General features: G+C 41.9%; 1 protein-coding gene across 2 annotated transcripts in view; it reads right to left on the reverse strand.

The window, feature by feature from the left end:
• Nucleotides 1-17,369, reverse strand: part of MAP3K5 (mitogen-activated protein kinase kinase kinase 5) — a 156,437-nt gene extending 139,068 nt beyond the window's left edge. Inside the window, exon 1 of one of the 2 annotated variants that reach the window (XM_036414285.2) lies at nt 16,359-17,369. In XM_036414285.2, coding sequence (XP_036270178.1) covers nt 16,359-16,812 — 454 coding nt within the window. In that variant the 5' untranslated portion in view covers nt 16,813-17,369. The remainder of the gene's footprint in view (nt 1-16,358) is intronic. The other variant, XM_036414287.2, reaches the window with a different exon arrangement.
• Nucleotides 17,370-21,408: the final 4,039 nt, after the last annotated feature.

The raw sequence follows: 21,408 nt of genomic DNA on the forward strand, positions 1-21,408 counted from the left end.
CCAATCAATAACTCAGTGAAGAACTGCCCATAACAATGACCCCTGGGATCACTTCACAATCTAAAAACAAAAAATAGCTGGCCACCACTGATCTCAGAGCCAAGTGGGTCAAAAACTCAGAGCCAAGTTTTGTTCTTGCTCTTCCAAACTTTATTTCAACTTACCCATGGTAATGAACAGACCAGTTGATTATCTGGAGCTTTGACTCATTCCCTTCATTATCAGATATAGCAGCCAACAACTGGGTTTTAGGGTACTGGGTAATAGGATATCTGATTCAACAAAACTGTACAGGTAGAAATTTGTGGTTTGGGACAGAGATTATTAAAGAATTTACAGAGCACCCATATGTTCATTGCAGCCTTATTTACAATAACTAAGAAATGGAAGCAATCCAGATGCTCATCAGGAGACAAGTGGCTAAAAAAGCTATAGTACATATAAACAATGGAGTATTACTTAGACATAAAAAGGAATTAAATCTTTACCATTTGCGACAATAGGGATGGACCTAGAGGGTATTATGCTAAGTTAAATAAGTCAGGCAAAGAAAGGCAAATACTGTATGATTTCACTTATCAGATAGTTTTGGGAATCTAAAGAACAAAATAAATGAATAAACAAAACAAAATAGACTCATAGATATAAAAAATAGATTGATGGTGGCCAAATGGGAGAGGAGTTAGGGGTAACAAGAATAAAAGGATCAAGAGGTAAAAATTGGTAATTACATGGATATCAAGTACAGCATTGGAATATAGTCAATAGTCCAATATAATAAAAGCCTAATATGCTAAGTGTCCAGTCATCTGGTCGACCATTCAACCAATCAAAGCATAACATGCTAATGATATGCTAAGGCCACTCAACCACTCTCTATGATGTGCACTGACCACCAGAGGGTAGACAGTAGACCAGTCAATCTGTTGCTATGACATGCACTGACCACAAGGGGGCAGACATTCCAACTGGTAGGTTAGCTTGTTATTTGGGTCTGGCTGATCAGGACTGGGCAAGTCCAGCTGGACATGTCCTGGAGTCCTCCCATGGTTCCTTCCTGGATGGCCAATCTCCACGTCCCTCGCCAGCCCCAACTGTGCACTGAGGGGGGTCCCTCAGCCTGGCCTCCTCTGGAGATGTCAGAGAGCCAGTTTCAGCCCGATCTCTCAGGCCAGGCCGAGGGACCCACTGGTGCACAAGTTTGTGCACTGGGGCTGTAGTATTGTAATAACTATGTATGGTGCCAGGTGGGTACTAGAATTATCAATGGTATCACTTCGTAAAGTATCTGAATGTCTACCACACTATGCTGTACACCTGAAACTAATATAAAGTAGTACTTAATTCCAACTGTAATTAAAAAATTAAAATTTTTTTAAAATAAATAAAATGCTAGGAGTGGAAAGTGTCATACTCATATATTCAATCCATCAACATGTACCAAGTGTGTACATGTACCAAGCACTAAATTAGGTGGGAGAAATACAGGATAAACAAGATAGACAAGGAGAAGAGACATGGAATTATATTTTATCAATCCTTTTAAAGTTTCTATAACTGCTCCTTGGATCTGAGACTTTTCTAGTAAAGGACTTCTCAATATCCTATAACACTGGATTTCACTTTTTCAGATGTTCCTTCTTAGTCATTCACATCTGATGCAAGATTTATGGAGCAATAGCTTTTTTAATTCTTCTAAAGAAAGTATTCATTGAAAAACTAAATCTTAAATCAATATTGATTTAATAGCCTTTAAAGGATTATTTTAAGAATTAGTAGATAAAAGAGGCAAATAACATACATGCAATTAAAAATTACACAGATCTTAAAGAGAGAATAAAAATAGACAAATACTTCTACGATTATTCTTAAATAAAAAGAATGCTAACCTTAAGTTTATAAATAACTATGCAATATGGTGGATTCAGTAAAAAAAATAAAAAAATAAAATAAAATAAAATAAAATAAAAATAAATAAATAAATAAAAATCCTGGTGAACACATAGTATGGCTTAAAAATTAAAATATACTGTGTTCTAGGCTAAGGGACAATTACAAGTCTTGAAAAAGGTATTTTGCATATACTAAATATAAAGTCATCAGAAGTTTATAACCCAATCCAAGCCATAAACTAAACATTCTGCATGTAGATCAGATAACCAGAAACTGAAAGCAGATTAGGAGTCTCCAATCATAGCCCATTTGTCCTTTAATGCTCACAGAAAATCTTCTCAAATTAAGTGTGCCTTATGCTCTGGCACAGAACTCTGTTTAGGTAACATGCCTCTTCAAAATTATTCCAATATGTTTAGTGATATTTTCAGAGGAAAGCACAAGCCTATTAAACAAACAGCAGTGGTCTGGGAAAATTAAGAAATAGCAACATGCCCTGACAGGAGGCTCATATTGGTGGGAGCACTGTCCCATACACCAAAAAGTTGAGGGTTTGATTACCTAGGCACATTACTTAGGTTGGGGGTTCGATCCCCAGTTGGGAAGCGTATATGAAGCAATAGATGAATGTTTCCCTGTATGGCTCAGTGGTTGAATGTTGACCCATGCACTAAAGGGTCACCGGCTGAATTCCTGGTCAGGTCACATGCCCTGGTTGCATATTCGATCCCTACCAGGGGACATGCAGGAGGCAGCCTATTGATATTGTGTTTCTCTCTTCCTCTCTTTCTAAAATCAATAAAAACATATTCTTATTTTAAAAAACAGAGGCATAGCTTGCTACTCAGAGGCAATCACGTTCAACAATTAAAAAAATAAAATAAATAGCAACATATAAATGCCATAGCACAGTTTTGCTTCAAAATTTCCAACTCGCAATACAATGGCAACAGCTTTTGTGTGAACAACTCTGGGACCACTTGAGGTTGGAGTCTGGCCCTTCTTGGGCTATTCTAGATTTAAAATGAATGAAAATAGGTAATGAGAAGCAGCTACAAAAGAATTTAAATTTAAAAAAGTAAACCTTGTAAACATACTATGTTGAATTTCTATTGTCTGTACCTTGGTGTGACATAAATTAATCAAAATAACACCTACAGCCCAGCGGGAGTGTATCAGTTGGTTAAGTGCCAGTTGGCTGAGCGTTGTCATGTGTATCAAAAGGTTGCCGGTTCAATTTCAGGTCAGAGCATATGCCTGGGTTGCAGATTCAGTCCTCAGTTGGGATGCGTATAGAAGGCAGCTGATTGATGTTTCTTACATTGATTTTTCCCTCTCTCTCTCTCTCTCTCTCTCTCTCTCTCTCTCTCTCTCTCTCTCTCTCTCTCTCTCTCTCTCTCTCTCTCTCTCAGCATGTTCTCAGGTGAGGATTAAAAAAAAAGTACCCATATGACATAGGTATGCCACTCATTTGAATGTACTGTAAATGGTCTAGTAAACACTAACAAAACACCCCTAGAACTTAAATGTTAAGTCAAAAGCACAACTGTGCAAAGATTTCATAATGCTGACAACTCTTAATTTTAGACTTTGGAAACAAAGAACGCCGACCTGCAGGTTGACATTCATTCTAATAAGGAAATTAAAAAAAAACGCAGGATCAGTCCTTGGATATCCCAGTCATGGGTTATATTTAATGATTAAATGAATTTTCTACACTACTGATTTTATAAAGGAAAGAGTCTAGGACTCTGTGAAGAGTCTAGGCTAGCATTTCTTTTCCAATTTTACTTCAGATTTACCAACTGCCATGTGGTAAGCAGGTAAAATATAGTCAACGCTAAGTTGCTTGGCAAGAAAAGTCAAGCCAACCATTCTTGTCATAACTCACATGCAAGCTATAAAATTGTTCTCTAATTTCACTAGGTGAAACCAAGCAACTTATACACCAACTGTGCTTTGCAACTAATAATACATATGCACGCACCCACCCACACACACACACATACACACATTAAATTTTAAAGCTAGACTCCCTAACCCTCTAGATGGCCTACAAACCTTTTCTTACTCTGATAATATATAAACAGTAAACACTGGGCCAGTATGCATCTATGGGAAAATGACCAGAAGTTAATTTTGAAAAACTAAAAGCTTACTGTCCAGATATGAATGTCTAAATTTTTACTGGGGGTTGAGAAAGGGGTCAAGCAAAACTAGCTTCCAAAGACCAAGTGCTAAAAATTGAGGAATTGTTTTAGTAGAGCTGATGTACATAAAAATAATTAGAGCTATTATGGAAAGTATAATCCATAATTGTTGCTTAGAATCTTCAAAGGTAGCCTACAATTCAACCTAAAGTCACTGTCTATGTATACCATAATACATAAATGGTTCTGCATCTATAAGGTATCCAATGCATATCTGCCATCTAGATTCCATTATCTAAATGAAATTTTGTTTGTTTACTATTCTCATTCTGGCCCAGATAGTCAATAATTTGGCATTCAGTTGACTTGGCTGTCAACCAAAGACCATACACTCCCAGCATCAGCAACAAGCAAGAAACACAATCATGGACTATAGACCTAAAGAATACTAAGTTGAAATGACATTGTTGGCATATTTCAATGATCTAAAACAGCCTAGATTTTTTTCACAAACTGAAAAGATTAAATGAAGAGAATTTAAATACAGATCAAATTCTATTATTAGAAAAACAATATATAAGAAAAAAGTTTCAAGTCTCAAGTCATAACTCCATTTGCTTCCATAAGAGTCAGTATAAAAAAATTCTGAATTAAGGAATTATAATACCTACGTAGAATTTGATTTAATGATATCATATCAATATTTATAAAAGATCTTAGATAATTTTAATAAAATATGGGAATTAATTTAAATACTTTTCAATACTAATTTCATATAAAAATAAGTGATGAGCCTAATGCACTTATAGGTACGTAAGCTTTTTATTACCAATGCATGTTCCATTGCAGCAGCCATAAATGTTCTCAAATGTACAATTCAATGAAATCGCTTACATTATGAGTCCTTAAAAATTTCTCCTGGAGCCCAACCATTGTGGCTCAGTGGCTGAGCCTCGACCCATGAACCAAAGGTTGCCCGTTTGATTCTCAATCTGGACACGTGCCCAGGTTTAGAGGTCAATCCCCAGGAGGGGGCATACAGGAGGAAACCAACTGATGTTTTTCATTGATATTTCTATCTCTCTATTCCTCTCCCTTCCTCTCTAAAATCAATAAAAACACATAAAAAAAATGTAGGCATTCTTGAGTGATCATTAAAACCATAATATTAAAAAAAAAATCCCTTGGTTTTATTTCTTATTCACTACTTAGAGCATCACCTTGCATATGGTAGGCTCCCAATATTTATTGAATTGTTGAACTCAATGAGGTAGACTATATGATCATAAAATGCAGAAATAGCACTCTTTTAACTTAACTTTGTACAGACTTTAGAAAAATATTCTTAGTCAATGAATGTCTACTGATAATATTGTAACCCTGGTATTAAAGACAATTAAGTATTTTCAAATAGAAAATTTATTTCTGGGAGATAGGAGAACATAGCTATAAAGTAGGGGTGTCGAACTCAATCAGAGAAGGGGCCAAAATCTAAAATCCAGTCTAAATCGCGGGCCGAATGGTTTACTGAACAGTCATAAACTGTCATTGTGATGGAAACGCAGCGGAGTGCAGTGATGACAGCGCGGTGCGGGCCACATTGCAAGGCCTGGCAGGACGGATTTGGCCCGCGGGCCTTGTGTTTGACACATGTGCTATAAAGGAACAAACTATGAAATCAGGTTGGGAATCAAAAGTTGGCTCTACCCCTTATAGCAATATGACTGGGAAAGTTAATAAATCTTGCAGAGTCACAGTTCCCTATATCTAAAATTGATCTTCTGATGCTATCGGCCTCATGGAGCTGTTTTAAAGAATAAAATCAAGTGTGTCCACTGATTGGTACAGCACATCGTAATGCATATTGTTCATGTGTGTAGATCAGATTACAAGACTAAAGTAATATACTATTTGGCATATGGAATTTCACATCAATTTGCAAGCCCTTTTTATAATACTAGAAGCCCAGTGCACAAAATTCGTGCACTCCGGAGGGGGTGCCCTCAGCCCAACCTGCATCCTCTCACAGTCACAGGCCCTTTAAGTCAGGTTGGGTAAGACCACTTGAGAAAAACACAGGAACAGAGCCTGATGAAAAATGACTACTATGAAGAAAAGTTGTCAAAGACTTGGGAATCGGCAAAAGAGAGTAGTGGGTATCCTTTCTGTAGAGGTCTGGGCTTTGTGTAGCACATCCTCTAGGAAATACCTGATTTTAAAAAGGATTTGCACCTTTGATTGTCCTAGTGAAAGGACCATTTTACAGTGCTGTTGGGGTAAACATTAAGTTGCACAAAACCTACAGCAATGCAAATAACTCCTGTCACAGCAATACAAATGAATATTACTTGGTAGATACAATTGATTTCCCCCGTGTAGAAAAGAAGACTCCAACATCTATACTTATAGAATTGCCTTACAGGCATTATTCAGTTTTGCATCAATTAGCAAATTCATTTCAGCATTCCTGATTGTGGGTGTATATGACAGCAGCTCTTCAAATTCTCCTTAGAAATAATTTTAATATCTTAGTGGTTTTCTCATTTAATAATAGCTAGTTAAATTAAATTTTTGCCATTTATTCACATTTTAGAGAGCCATGATTTTAGATTTCTGAAAATGATAACTTAGTACTTCTGATGAAGGAACACTTTCATAGGAAGGAAAACTGATGTGGTAGAAAGGAGCTTTCAGTTTTATCCAGAATTATTTAGTTCTCTAAAAGAAAGAGGGAGAAAAGAAAAACAAATCTCAATGTTTAACAGCTATTATATTTATGTAGTGAATGCATGAGTGCTATATACTATTTTATATACAGTAAGACTGAAATGCTTCATAACTTAAAAAAAATTAAAGATTTTAAAAAAAGAATCAATTGGATTGAGAGTACAGGTAGTTCATCCTGACTTCTTCTTTAGCATCAATTTTTCCCATGGAAACATATTTCATAAATCTCTATCATTCATAGATATGTCATTTCTTTTGTAATTTTTCTGTAATTATCATAGTAAAAGGCACATCACAGGCAATGAATACGTGCTTATAGAACTGAATTACTGGGAATATACTCTAACACTAGAGAAAAATGAATCAGGCTCGGGGAGGTTGAATTTCTCAGGGAACCAAGGAAAAGAAGTCTTCCTGGGTTGTGCTGTCAACTCAGCTCTCTGGCTTACTCCAGAGAAAGCTTGGTCTGTCTCTTGGCAGTCTACCCTACTACCATGCCCAGAAATAGCCTAAGACTTGCCTGCAGGAAGCCCAGTTTAATAGCTCCAGGCAATAAACTGGCAACCAGTACTCAGTCTAGGCTGTAGACCTTTTTTGGTATTGACAGAGAAATAACAAAGTCAGTTTACTGATGGATTACTTTACAAGACAGTTAATAAGAAATCAGTGAAATTTGTTTAAAAAAAAAGGGCACTTAAGTGTCACTACTGTGACTCTTCCTCACAATAATGGTACATGAACCAAGATGCTAGAACTGATCCTCTTGAGCAGCATATGTACTTCAAAATATTTTTCCCTGCAGGGGAGAAGTGTGGTATAGTGGGGGAAAACACATTAATTATTTGGAAGTCAGAAGACCTGAGTTGGACTCCTACTCAACCACTTCCAAGGAGGAGTTTCCTCAACTGTCAAATATAGATAACTAGAGGCCTGATGCACATTTGTGCACTTGGGGGCAGGGAGGGTGGTCCCTCAACCTAGCCTATACCCTCTCACAGTCCAGGACCCCAATGGGGATGTCCGACCACCGGCTTAGGCCCTCTCCTCTAAGCTGGCAGTTGGACATCCCCCTCAGGGTCCTTAGCCCTGCCATTGAGACAGGAGAGGCCCCTGCCACCACCGCTGTGCTCGCCAGCAGTGAGCCCGGCTTCTGGCCAAGTGGCACTAGTCCTGTGGGAGTGCATTGACCACCAGGGGACAACTCCCTGGCGATCAGTGCATGTCATAGCGACCAGTTGTTCTGCCTTTCAATTTGCATATTAGGGTTTTATTATATAGGATTATATGGCCATCTTTATTTACTGAATGGAGATAATAAAATGATCAAAAGAGTACTACTCTGTAGAGGACAACATACATTTATATTATCATTCTGATATAGCCACATAAAATCACCTGCACCAAACTATAAATTGGGGAATACCTAACTGGAGGTAAAAGCTATGGCCCCTGGACAGAAGAATCCCACTCCTGCTCCTGGATGCCTCAGGTCTAAGATAATATTTGTCACAATAAACAAATTAGAAAACTTGAATGTGACATGAAGGAATAGTTAACAGGTAAAACCCTGGGTTTACTTATTCTCATTGGATGACTCTTAAGTAAGAAATAGGAGTAACCAAGATTTTTCAAGGAGTATGAATTCTCTGGCTTAGGTGAGTACATGGTCTTATACGTTTTGGAGTCAATGAATAGATGACCTGACATTTCAGCTCTTCCCATGTTTCTGTCTCTTGAGAATTCTTCAAAGAGACTACAGTGTTGCAAAATACTAATATAATTGGTCACAACCATTTTTAGAGATCTGCTGTACAAAGGATTATAACTTCCTTCCTGTATGAATCATAACCAAAGGCAGTTTCTTTCCTCATTGTTGATTACCTACTATAACAGAGAAGGTTTGCTTGTAGTGGAATGTTTACTATTACCCTGTACAATTTCTGTGGCATTTAAGTTACACAGATCTGCTTTATTATGCTTTTTAGTAGAGGACTCTGTTAACATTTATATATTCCTCCTTCTGCCTCCCATAAGAAGATTATCACAATTAACCTAGGCCTGTGGTTGGCAAACTGTGACTCGTAAGCCACATGCAGCTCTTTGGCCCCTTGAGTGTGGCTCTTCCACAAAATACTATGGCCTGGGCGAGTCTATTTTGAAGAATTGGCGTTAGAAGAAGTTTAAGTTTAAAAAATTTGGCTCTCAAAAGAAATTTTAATCGTTGTACTGTTGATATTTGGCTCTGTTGACTAATGAGTTTACCGACCACTGGCCTAGGCTATGCATCTTTAAGTTTTTTTTATACTTTCTTTGGGGAAAACAACAACACTACAAAATAAAACTCACATAGAAGGAAGTACTCACTTTAAACACTTTTTGGAATTATTAGAAAAAACTTTAAAAATCAACTCTGCCCTGGTCGGAAGGCTCAGTTGGTTGGAGCATTGTCCTGTACACCAAAAAAAAAGGTTGAAGGTTCAATCCTGGTCAAGGTATGTAAGGAAGGCAACTGATCGATGTTTCTCTCTCACTCTTCCTTCCTGTCTCTCTAAAAATCAGTAAAACATATCCTCTGGTGATAATTTTTTTAAAAATCAGTTTGTCTCATGCCCTTTCTCCCTCTCCAATAATTTGATACATATTTTGATCAACATCTTTAGTCAATATCTCCAGCCAGAGAGAAAAGCCAATATATTAAAGCAACTAAAAAAAAACCAATTATTAGAATCACCAGGGGATTTTTAAATAATTTGTAATTTTGTTTTGCTTTCCTATTTTATCTTTTATGCCATAATAAAATTTGCAAAATTAATTTTGCTCCCTGAAAATAAGGGTTTCCAGTTTCCCCACTTATCTATACCCAAATTATGGGATGGCAAAGCTGTTTTCTAGATAAGATTTTGAGAAGGACAATTATCTTAGTTATCACACTTGATTCCACAAATGTTCCACTTACCCCATTAATTTAAGGCCACTTGCTAAATTTATATGTCAGAGCAATTTCATGAATCTACATTAAGAAAATAAAAGAGCCCTAGCCAATTTGGCTCGGTGGATAGAGCATCGATCGGCCCGCGGATTAAAGGGTCCCAGGTTCAATTCCGGTCAAGGGCATGTAACTTGGTTATAGGCACATCCCCAATAGGAGGAGTGCATGAGGCAGCTAATTGATGTTTCTCATCGACGTTTCTAACTCTCTATCCCTCTCCCTTCCTCTCTGTAAAAAATCAATAAGATATATTTTTTAAAAAAAGAAAGAAAAGAAAGGAGCCCTGGACAGTGGTTAGAGCATCAGCCTAGTGACCAAAGGGTCACAAGTTTGATTCCTGGTCAAGGGCATGTACTTCAGTTGCAGGCTTGATCCTCTGCCCCGGTTGAGTGTGAGTGGATGGCAACAAATCCATGTTTCTCTCTCTTCCCCCTCTTCCCCACTTCCACTTACTCAAAAAAAAAAAAAAAAAAAAAAAAAAAAAAGAAAGAAGGAAGAAAGGAAGAAAAAAGTACACCTTCCTTTCCCAAGGCTGTGGTTTTCTACTTTCTTCCTGATATCCACATAGCTGTGGGTTCCTGCAACTGTCTACTCCACATGTGTCAAACACAAGGCCCGCGGGCCAAATCCGTCCCGCCAGGCCTTGCAATGTGGCCCGCACCGCGCTGTCATCACTGCACTCCGCTGCGTTTCCATCACAATGACAGTTTATGACTGTTCAGTAAACCTTTCGGCCCACGATTTAGGCTGGATTTTAGATTTTGGCCCCTTCTCTGATTGAGTTCGACACCCCTAGTCTACTCCCTTCATTTACCACATTCTCAACTTTCACCTTGCCCCCTGTCAGTTGGGGCAGTGTTTGAAGGGACTACCTGGGGCAACTTACTTGGAAAGTAAATAGCTGGGATCTACTGGTGGTGACTTACACATTCACTGGGCTTTGTGATTGTCAATCTCTCGTTGCTCCACAAAGAAGCTGTGAACCAACTGTATCCTGCAGACCAGAAACAGGAACTGCAGGGGCCTCTAACGGGCCTCCAAAACAGGAAGCAGGGGACAGTCCCTACAGCGCAAGAGAGGAACTGACCTGCAGCACAAAACTCCCAGAAGGCTGGCACCAGCCAAGGCCACAGGTGAGACAAGGCCATGCTGCATTTATAACGAGGCCTCACCTACAAGTGGAACCATCTTGAACTACCAACTGGTGAATGTCTTGCGCAGGCCACCAGAGATGGGGTTGAGGGAAGAAACCAGAATCCCAAGAGCCTGGAGAGCAGGGTCAGTCACGACAATCTGCAGTTGACTAGTTAGAGTAAGAAATGGATGACCTAAAAACAAACTTACTTTTGTCCTTTGGAGTTTCCCTCTTAGTTTTGCTTTTCTTTCCAGCCTTCTAGTAAACTTCTTGTTGGCAAATTATAATTTTGCCTTCAAGAAAGCAAAAGGAAACACAGAGTTTTGGGTTCACAGAGGGTGGGTAATGGCAAGCTAGCAAAAAAGTCAAAAGGCCAGAGGAAAAACATGTGCAGAGCACCACTGGGATATATTTTTTAAATCTCTTTTTTTATGTTGGCTCTTTTGAAAATTTTGCTAAGGCTTGTTTCTTCGGTGAAGAAACAGTGACTGAAAGGTGGGAAGATGCTGGAGGTAGTTTATAGATCAAACACTACTCTGTTGATTGGCATGATAGTGTTCACTCATCCGTGGAGAAATAGGGGCAAAATAATAAACAACGAGTTTCTCCATACATTTACTATATGCAAAAAGCTAGCCTTTATTCTAAGCTTATGCCAATTTTTTGTTCCAGTCCTCATCACAGCCCCTGCTGTCATCACCACCAATCCAAAGTGAGGTTGCTGGCCAATATGCTACCGGAAGATAGATAAAAGCAAAAGTTACTGATTCTAACTCAAGCACAGGTGTATTGAAAGTGCCAGTTTTAGGTTTCAGTAACATAATTTTCCTGAATGTTTAACAGTGAATGGGTTTCATACTTCAAGATACTAAGTTAACACGGCTTCTTCTAGGATAGTACTAGAGCCTAACCACCATGAATAATACTAGTTCTAAGGCAAAATGAGCTCCTGGTTCCAACCTAAATTTCTTAACCTGGATTAGTGAATATAACTACTTTATTGTTTAATTTTTATTATAAGTAAAATGGCTGGTTAATAAAAGCCTATTCTAGCTATACTTCAAAGAACTAATGTTCATTAAAATTTTTTTTGAGACCCTGCCAAGTGGGGGTCTGTGTAACTGAGTGGAATAGCTCTGTATAACTAACATCTGTATCACTGACAACTCTTAGCTTTCCTAGAAATTTACAATGTAAGGGACTTGAAATATTAACTTGGCATTTGCCATCTGAGTGATAGTCTTGTGTATATATAAATATGATATATTTTTGTAAAAAGCTTTGATAGAATATTAGTTTCCTTCAGAACAGGAATGAGAGAGTGACAAATGTAGTTAAAAAACAAACCAGATTACACTTTAACGGTCAAACAGGGAAAATCAATGAAAACCTTTAACTGTAATCTATTCTTTAAAAAACACACCAGTGTACACATACATAGAAGAAGCTTGTGAAAATGCAACCAAACTTTAAGTTCTTCCTCATGCCATGAAGTTGAGCTATTTGAACACCAACATTTCTTTTAAATGTTGAGGCCCTCCTTAAGTTGTCCTTGCTTACCCTCCTATCTCAGATCAGGTGTCACTTCTAATTCCCCCACCCCCAAGCCCACCACATCCACCCATCTGATTCCAGAATGCATTTCTTGGGAACCCAAGGCATTCTCTGGGAATCCTCTCAGAGGCCCCGCTACAGCCAGGCTTTCAATCTCCCCTCCCCACCAACTCTCCACTCGTTGGGGCCAGGAACATGGTATATACACAAGTACACAGACTAAAACTATTCATTTTGTATTAATAATGTTATAATTTTAAAGTATAGAAATTGAGAGCTGAAGGGAATCTCAGAAAGCTTTTATTCCAACCCTCCACTCGTTTTGAGATTTTATTTTATTTTATTTTTTATTTTTTAATATATTTTATTGATTTTTTACACAGAGGAAGGGAGAGAGATAAAGAGTTAGAAATATCGATGAGAGATAAGCATCGATTAGAGAGAAACATCGACAAGCTGCCTCTTGCATACCCCCTACTGGGGATGTGCTGGCAACCAAGGTACATGCCCTTGACCGGAATTGAACCTGGGACCTTTCAGTTCGAAGGCTGATGCTCTATCCATTGAGCCAAACCGGTTTCGGCTCGTTTTGAGATTTTAAATGACTTGCTTCCAATCAGAGAAGAACCAAGGACCACAATCCAGATCTTGAAACTCTTGTTCCAATGCTCACACCACACTGCCTTGCCTTTGCAACTTTATAGGATTGAATGAGGGAAATCAGAAATTTAATTCAATCTTCCATGCCAATCCCTGGTCAATTTTATAAGCCTTTTGAAGGAGATGAATTACATGGTTCAGAACAGAGCCAGGATAAAAACTCAGATCTAAGCTGAAGAGCAGTACTCTTCCCACTACCAGTATATCATAACGATTCAGCTTTCAACTGGAGGGGGCGGATGTAGAACAAAGGTCAGCGTGGCCCAGGGACCAAAATCCTGCCAGGCCTGTTTTTGTACAGCTTACAATCTAAGAATGCTTTTTACATTTTTTAATGGGTGGTGAGAAAAGAGAAAAACAAAAAGGGGGGGGGGGTGTTATGTTTTGTGAAATATATAAAATTCCAGTATCAGTGTCCATTAATCAAGTTCATTGGACTACAGCCATGATCATTTGTTTAGGTATTGTGTATGGCTGCTCCTGTGTAACAACTGCACAGCTGAAAAGTGAGAGAGACGTCCTGCGAAGTCTAAACTATCTGGCCCTTCACAGAAAACTGCTGAATCCTGATGGAGGAGGAGCATTTGATCTCTTAGAAATCAGAAGAAAAGTTGGACTACCATCAAACTCAGCAGTCCTCAGTTCAGAAAAACAAAGGGTTTGGACAAAACTGATACCTCTGTCACATCTTCATGCTGAATGAGAGGGCTCAAAGTTCATTCACTCACCTAGGCAGAGGGTAAGCGGAGACCTTCCAGGTGGAATGGGACAAGATGGCCTGCAACACTGGTCTTTCTAGCAAGTCTTTCCCACTACTCCACACTGTTCCCAAATGGCTCATAAGTTCCCTGCCAGCTCCCTGCCACATGATTCCAAGACAGAGAGCTACCCTTGACCCTGCGGGTAAATCAGCGCAGCTAAATGGAAGCAGCGAGGGCAAAGCACACCATTTTAGTCAGCCACCGGACATGGAATCTGGCATTGACTAGTTTCCACTTGAAACTTGCAGCCGGTTATGATCCCTTGGTCTTCTCAGCTAAGAAGGAGAGTAAGAAGGCACTTCCTTGATTGGCTTGTTTGGAGGATTAAATGAGTTACAGTTCAAATGTCAGGTCCCTTCTAATCTTTCTCCTCTTTCCAGAGAATAAACAGTTAGTGAACCTTGTTAGGAAACTTTCAAATACCGGTAGGCTCACAGTTTAAGATTTTTTAATAGAGCCACATAAAAAATATATACGAGTGCAGTAAAAATAAGCATTTTGGTTGAGTGTTTCCCTCACATATCTTTCAATTCTTTGAAGCTTCTTCCAAATTATAATCTATATTAATAAATCTACATAATTTATATAATCTAATATATAAATAATATAATATATTTGTAATATAATTTATAAAGAATATAAATTAATATAATCTATATTATAATCTATATTAATAAAAGGGTAATATGCTAATTAGACCAGACCTTCCTGATGTCCTTCTAGACAAAGCCATGGTGGCAGGGCAGAGGCAGAGGCAGTTAGGGGTGATCAGGCTAGGAAGGGAGGGCAGTTGGGGGTGATCAGGCCAGCAGGAAAGGAGATAGTTGGGGGCAAGCAGGCAGGCAAGGGGGGCTGTAGGGGGTAAGGAGGCAGGCGGGGGGGGGGGAGCAGTTGGGGGCGAGCAGGCTGGCAAGGGGGGGCAGTTGGGGGCGAGCAGGCCAGCAGGCAGAGTGGTTAGGGGAGATCAGGCAGGCAGGTGAGTAGTTAGGGGTCAGTGGTCCCAGATTTCAAGAGGGATATACAATGGCCAGTTTGGGGATCGGGCCTAAACCAGCATTCGGACATGCCCTGAGGAGTCCCAGATTGGAGAGGGTGCAGGTTGGGCTGAGGGACAGTCCCCTCAACCGCCATGTATGAATTCATGAACCGGGCCACTAGTCCCTAAATAAGAGTATTGTAGTTTTTAGAAAAGTTATGTTTATGTAATTTTTATAGGAAGCTACCCCAAAAACCAAGCTACACTATATTATACACATGTTCACTTATGAAGACCAATATTGTAAAAAACAAACAAACCCAGAACCAGAAAATCCTAGTTTATTTAGTCTGACTTCCTTAACATGAAGTTCTTCTTGTTCTTAAAATAGACAGCTTTGGATGAATTCCAAAACTGACATAAGTCTATTTCAGGTGTTTTGAAGAAATTGAAGAGAATCAGAAGAAAACAAGATTGGAATATAACACGTTTTATGTGATCACAAATGCCAAGAACCTTATTGTCTGAAACCACCATTAAATAAAATTTTCTGCCCATGCTTATAAAAATAAATAAGCATATGCTCTCAACATTGGTTGCACCGGCCACTAAAGGTTAATTTCAGTAACATGTTCTAATTTCTAAAATTTGCTAACATAGCTAGTAATTGCTTCAGTCAACAGAACTGCAATAACACTGAAATCTGCGGTAGGTTGAAAACCTATTTTTTTATAGATCATGCTAGCAATCATCTTAATGGCCACTTTAGTCTTAGTTATTAAGATAAGCATATCAGCATTTTAAACAATGTTAAATTACACACTATCCAGCCCATTCTGGTATACGGAGTAATAAAATCAGACCCTAGTTCTTTCGCTGAAATCCTAAAAAGATGCCACACAAGTTTAGTGTGAGTGACAAGGTTTTTAACTCTTGGAAGTAGTTACTTGAAAGTTCACACTGATACCAGAGGGGAAATTCAAGCCACTAAACTTGTGTGGGTAGAAATGACTTGGGAGATAGTGACATGCAAATTCATAGAGATACACTCTTTTCCTGCGGCTGGCTTCGCTACATGGTTTCTGTACTCCCAAAACTACACAGAAGAAAAAAATAATCGATAATGTCATCTAACAGTCACAGGTAGATATATAGGATAAACACGGGCCAAACCAAACAGAAGAGAAACCAAGAATCTGAGTGGAGAAGGGCTGATCAGGGCTGATGAATAGAAGTTCTGTGAGGACCACGCGGATCCGGGGCTCCAGCCCGGGCCGTGGGTGAGTGGGTCCCGCGAACAGATACTCACAGGCTCCTGCACCAGCACCCACTCTCACCAGCACCCACTCTCACCAGCACCCGCTCGCTGCCCCTGAGGTGGAGCAAGAAGTAAAATAGGAAGCATGCCTGCTGCCCAGAAAAAAAAAAAGAAAAAAAAAAAAAAAAAAGCATTTTCTCCCCCATAGCGGCCCCTGACCGTGGAGGATGGGCAAAGAAGGGGTTGCATACGCACCTGCATTATAAAAACGGTCCAGCACCGAGGTCTCCCCAAAGTCCAGTTTCCCGAAATGCAGAGTCTCCAGCGTGGCGCCTACCGTCTCGCACGCCTCCCGCAGGCTCTGCAGGGCCTCGGCCTCGGACCCCACCTGCTGTCCCTGGCTCTCCTCGTTGATCACATAGGCCACCGTGGTCCGCCGGCCGCCTCCCCCGCCGCCGGAGTTGCCCCGGCAACGGACGGCGCTGCTCCCCGCGGCGGCGGCGGCGGGACACCCGGGGCCCGGGGCGGCAGCGGCGCTCTCCACGTTCCAGAAGCTGCCCGCGGGCGGCGGGGGCAGCTGGTCCTCTTCGCCCTCGGCCGCCGCCGCCGCTCCCCTCCAGCAGCCGCCGCTCTCGGCCAGGGCGCAGAGGCCCGAGTGCGCTAAGGGCGGCACGGAGAAGGTGATGCCCTCGCCCGCCTCCGCGCTCATCTTCCCGGGCCGGGCGTCCCCCGCGGCCCCGCTCCGTCTGGGCAGCCACAGCTCCGGGCTGCTCCGCGCGCGCCGGGCTAGGCAGCTGCCATCGCGGGCCGTGCCTTCCGCGCCGCGCCGACGCCTCCTCTCGGGCGCCCTTTCCCCCGAAGGGACGCCGCTGCCCGGCGGCGCCTCGCCCCTCCTCGGCGCCTCCGTGGCCGCGCCGCCCGCCGCGGGGTGTAGAGGACACGGGGTGGGACGGCGCTGCCTCTCCCGGGCGGGCGGACCGGTCGGCTCGCGAACCTGCGCGGCGGCGGTGCAGCTTCAGCTCAAGGGCGCCGCGATCGGGGTGCGAGCGGCCGGGCGTGTCCAGCCGGGGCCCCGGCTCCTTCCGCGCGCGCGGGGCGCTCGGGGAGGGGCCGGGAGGAGCGCCCTGTGGGCGCGGAGCGGAGCTACCTGGCCGGCACCTGACGGGCGGGCAGGCGGGCGGGCGCGCTGGGCGGCGTGTCCGGACAGATCGGCCTCGCTCCTCGGCTCCGATTCCTTCTTTGATCTGCTCTCCGGCTTCCGACTCCCGGGCCTCCGTTCACTTCCGAGTGCGGCGGCCGCCGGTCCCCCCGCGGGCCCCGCCGCTGGAGTCTCCGCGCCTGTCGCTCGCCCCGCCGCCGGCCGCGGGCTTCTCGCTGGCCGCCCACTCGTCGCTGCACCGGGAATCGGGGCCCGCCCCGCCCTGGGGGAGGCGCCGCTGGGGAGCCGCTGCCGCCGGGACGACACTGACCGAGCCGCGCCGCTGCGCGCAGAGCTCCCGGAGCTCAGCCCCAGGCGGCGCGGGGCCAAGGCTCTCCGCCGCCAGCCGCGCCCCCGCCTAGGAAGCCCGGGAGAAGGCAGGAGCCCGGAGCGCACGCGACAACGGGGTGGCGCAAAAAACTCTGTCTAGCGACAGCCCCAGAAGCATTTGCAGCGTTTCCCGGGCCCACGGCGCCCCCCTCTGGCCGCTGCGGGGCTCGCTCACAGAGCCGTCTAGGAAGCCCGGGCCGCCCCGAGGCCGCTGTGCGAACGGCGGAGCGCGCTGGAGCTGGGCCGGCTGGGGAGCATGGCTTGATCCAGATGGTGCGCTCCCAAGTAGCAGGCGAAACTGATCAGGTCTTCCCCTGGAACCTTTCCTTTAGAATTTTCCAATAATTGTGCTATCGTGAATGAATGATTGGTTAGCTCCTGACCGACTTAGCATTCTTATTTAGGGTCTTAACAGTCTCTATCCCCCCAAAACACACACACACACACACACACACACACACACACACACACACACGTGTGCCATATATCCATATATTTGGAACAGAAGACAAGGTCTATAACCCATTCGGCAAATCATCAGCCGCCACTTAAAAATAGGAAATTAAGTGACTTACTCTGTTCTTTAAATTGCACCACAGGCCCTGGCCTGTGTGACTCATCGGTTAGGCGACTCAGTGGTTAGAGCGTGAGCACCCGCCTGGTCAAGGGCACAAACCTGGGTTTCGGATCGCTCCCCACCCACGAAGAGACAACCAGTTGATGTGCCTCTCTCATCACCCCCTTCTCTCTTCCTCCCCCCCTTCCTCCCTCCCTCTCTCTATCTCCCTCCCTCTCTGTCTCCCCACTCCATGTGTCTCTCACGATGTCTCTCTCAAACAGCGATGGAAAAAATTATCCTCAGATGATGATTAACAACTCAATTGCACCGTGGAAAGGGGGACGAGAGGGGAATGCTTGGATTGCTTAAGAGCGTTCCAACAAAAAGGATCTACTTATTTAAAGAGAAAAAACAGATGTGTAAATTCTCAGAAAACTTCTCCACAATGCTATACCTTTGGGAAAACCAGTGAAAGTTGCAAGGAAGTTACAGGTTTTGGGCTTCCTATATTCAGGAATTGATAGAATATATATATCCGGAGGCTACACAATTGTATTCTCAAGGAAGCAAAATGGCCTTAGCTCTTTCTAAAGGTTTGTAAGATGATAAAAGGACATTTATAGTTAGGAAACTTTACACTCTTCATGTCAGCTGGAATCTATATAATCCATCTCTGCTTTTGCACTTGATATTATTAGAGTCTATATCAGAGATATACTGAAACAAAATGTTGATAGGCTACTAATAAATATATATATCTTTTAGTATGTCCAACAACTTATCAAACCTATAAACTCCTGTCGGAGAAGATAATCCTGTATCCCATCCTGGCCTAAAATAGTAAACACTGGAAATTCACTAGAATCTTATCTGGAAAACTAAAATCTCTAAATTCTCAAATAGCATTTTACTACATAAAGAAGACCTAGGGTTATTATACATAATGGCATTTTCTAAAAATCTTAACTTTTTTAGACCATTTATTCTTTGCCTTCCTGCCATATCTTTTCAGAGCTATTTTTATAAACAATTTTTATTTTTACTCACTTTGTTTCACTATGAATTGATTTAATAATTTTAAAGATGTTCTTGATTAATGGCACCCAAACTCCAATGCAATACTGAAAGACTAGTTAGTTCTAAGTCTCTCACTAATGGGATGATTTAGCTAATTACACTTACATAAAATTTATTAAGTTGAACCATTTGAAATTTCCGTTTTTATAGCTGATAAATCAACAAATATGCATAACTTCAGATGGTTCCATTTACAACTCAAATCTGAAAACTACAAGCAAATAGAGGGGACAGGTGCTTACAAGGTTGGCTCAGTGTGTCCATCTAGAGAAAATGAAATCACTTTTTTCTTTAAAAAAATATTTTATTGATTTTTTACAGAGAGGAAGAGAGAGGTATAGAAAGTTAGAAACATCGATGAGAGAGAATCATCGATCAGCTGCCTCTTGCACACCCCCTACTGGGGATGTGCCCGCAATCAAAGTACATGCCCTTGACCAGAATCGAACCCAGGACCTTTCAGACAGCAGGCTGACGCTCTATCCACTGAGCTAAACCGGTTTCGGCGAAATCACTTTTTTCTAACTGAATCACCCAAAAGATGTGCATTTTCACAATTTGTATAAATAAAAGGAGTGCTTTAAAAAAAAAAAATTCTTTTTAAAAAAATATATTTTATTGATTTTCCACAGAGAGGAAGGGAGAAAGATAGAGAGCTAGAAATACCAATGAGAGAGAAACATCAATCAGCTGCCTCCTGCACACCCCTTACTGGGGATGTGCCCGCAACCAATGTACATGCCCTTGACTGGAATCGAACCTAGGACCTTTCAGTCAACAGACCGATGCCAAACCGGTTTCGGGAGGAGTGTTTTTTTCTAGTCCAAAAAGACATAGCAAAATCATTGCCTATTTTAGGCTCTCAGGTTTGTTCTTAAAGAGGCAAAATAGTGCCCTAGCCAGTTTTGCTTAGTGGCTAGACAATTTCTTACCATTATAGTCTGTGCTTATTCTGATTGCTAATTTCCAAAGTACTAAGGTTTAGAATATGGGGAAGTTATTTTCAATACATCTGACCTCTCCTGGGGAGATGTCTTTAGTTCGTTTTAGATAGGTGAGACAAAGTCCATTGGAGTATAGCACTTTTATAAGTCACAGATCCTTGTAATTCTAAGTTCATTATTTAGAAAATTAGAGGTCTGATGTGTAAAAATTCACTCAAGAGTAGGCCTTCCATCTCCTGGCTGCTGACACCTGCTTACCTCTAGCACCTGGGACCCAGGCTTCCCTCCTCTGGTCACCAGTAGGCACCCGGGACCCGGGCTGGCTTCCCTCTGGCTCCGGCTTTATCAGGAAGGACATCGAGAATACATCTGGTTTAATTAGCATACTACCCTTTTATTATTATAAATATTCACCAGGTTATTCAGGCCAGCTTCTCCTCTAAGTGAAGGCAGTGAAAAAAGTGCTAGAGAATAACTTTCACTAGTGTAGCTTAGTTCTGGAGCCCATCCTGTATCTAGTTTAAGGTACAATTAGAGGCTCAGTCTTGGTCTTAACCCTTGGCCTGTGTAGTGAGGGGTAAAGAGAGAAGTCTGCAATGAGAAGGGAAGTAGAGCGTGTTGTGTAGACAAGATAACTGCAGGGCTTTAAAGTTACCATTTGTAGACTGAAAAGAATTACCTACTTTTTGATGAAATTCCATAGCATTATTCCCACCAACTTTTCCTGGGATCTTATCTTTGTAACTAATATTTGTAAGTACTGAAGTGTCACACATTGTCATATGAGAGAGACTGTTTTTACCAATAGTCCTGCTGCCTTGCCTGAAGGAGATTAGGTAAGAAAGAGTTAGTGGCAATAATCTTCTATATATATAAAAGCCTAATATGCAAATTGTCCCCACAGGAGTTTGACCGGGAGACTGATCACTCGCTATGATGTGCACTGACCACCAGGGGGCGGCACAGACTGAAGGAAGGCCCTGGCCAGCAGCGGAAGGGCCCAATAGGCCCTGATCGCCAGCCAGGCCTAGGAACCCTGCCTGTGTACAGATTTTGTGCACTGGGGTTCTAGTTGGAAAATAAAAGCATTTCACATTTATTTCCAAATCAGTGCAGACATGTTCATCACATCAGTTCATCACACCATGTAAAACCAAATGCAGAAATTGTAGTTTTGTCTCACATGTGTGAGCAAGA

The sequence above is a fragment of the Pipistrellus kuhlii genome, unplaced genomic scaffold (genome assembly GCF_014108245.1).
Source record: "Pipistrellus kuhlii isolate mPipKuh1 unplaced genomic scaffold, mPipKuh1.p scaffold_m20_p_5, whole genome shotgun sequence".
In the NCBI taxonomy this organism is placed as follows: domain Eukaryota; kingdom Metazoa; phylum Chordata; class Mammalia; order Chiroptera; family Vespertilionidae; genus Pipistrellus; species Pipistrellus kuhlii.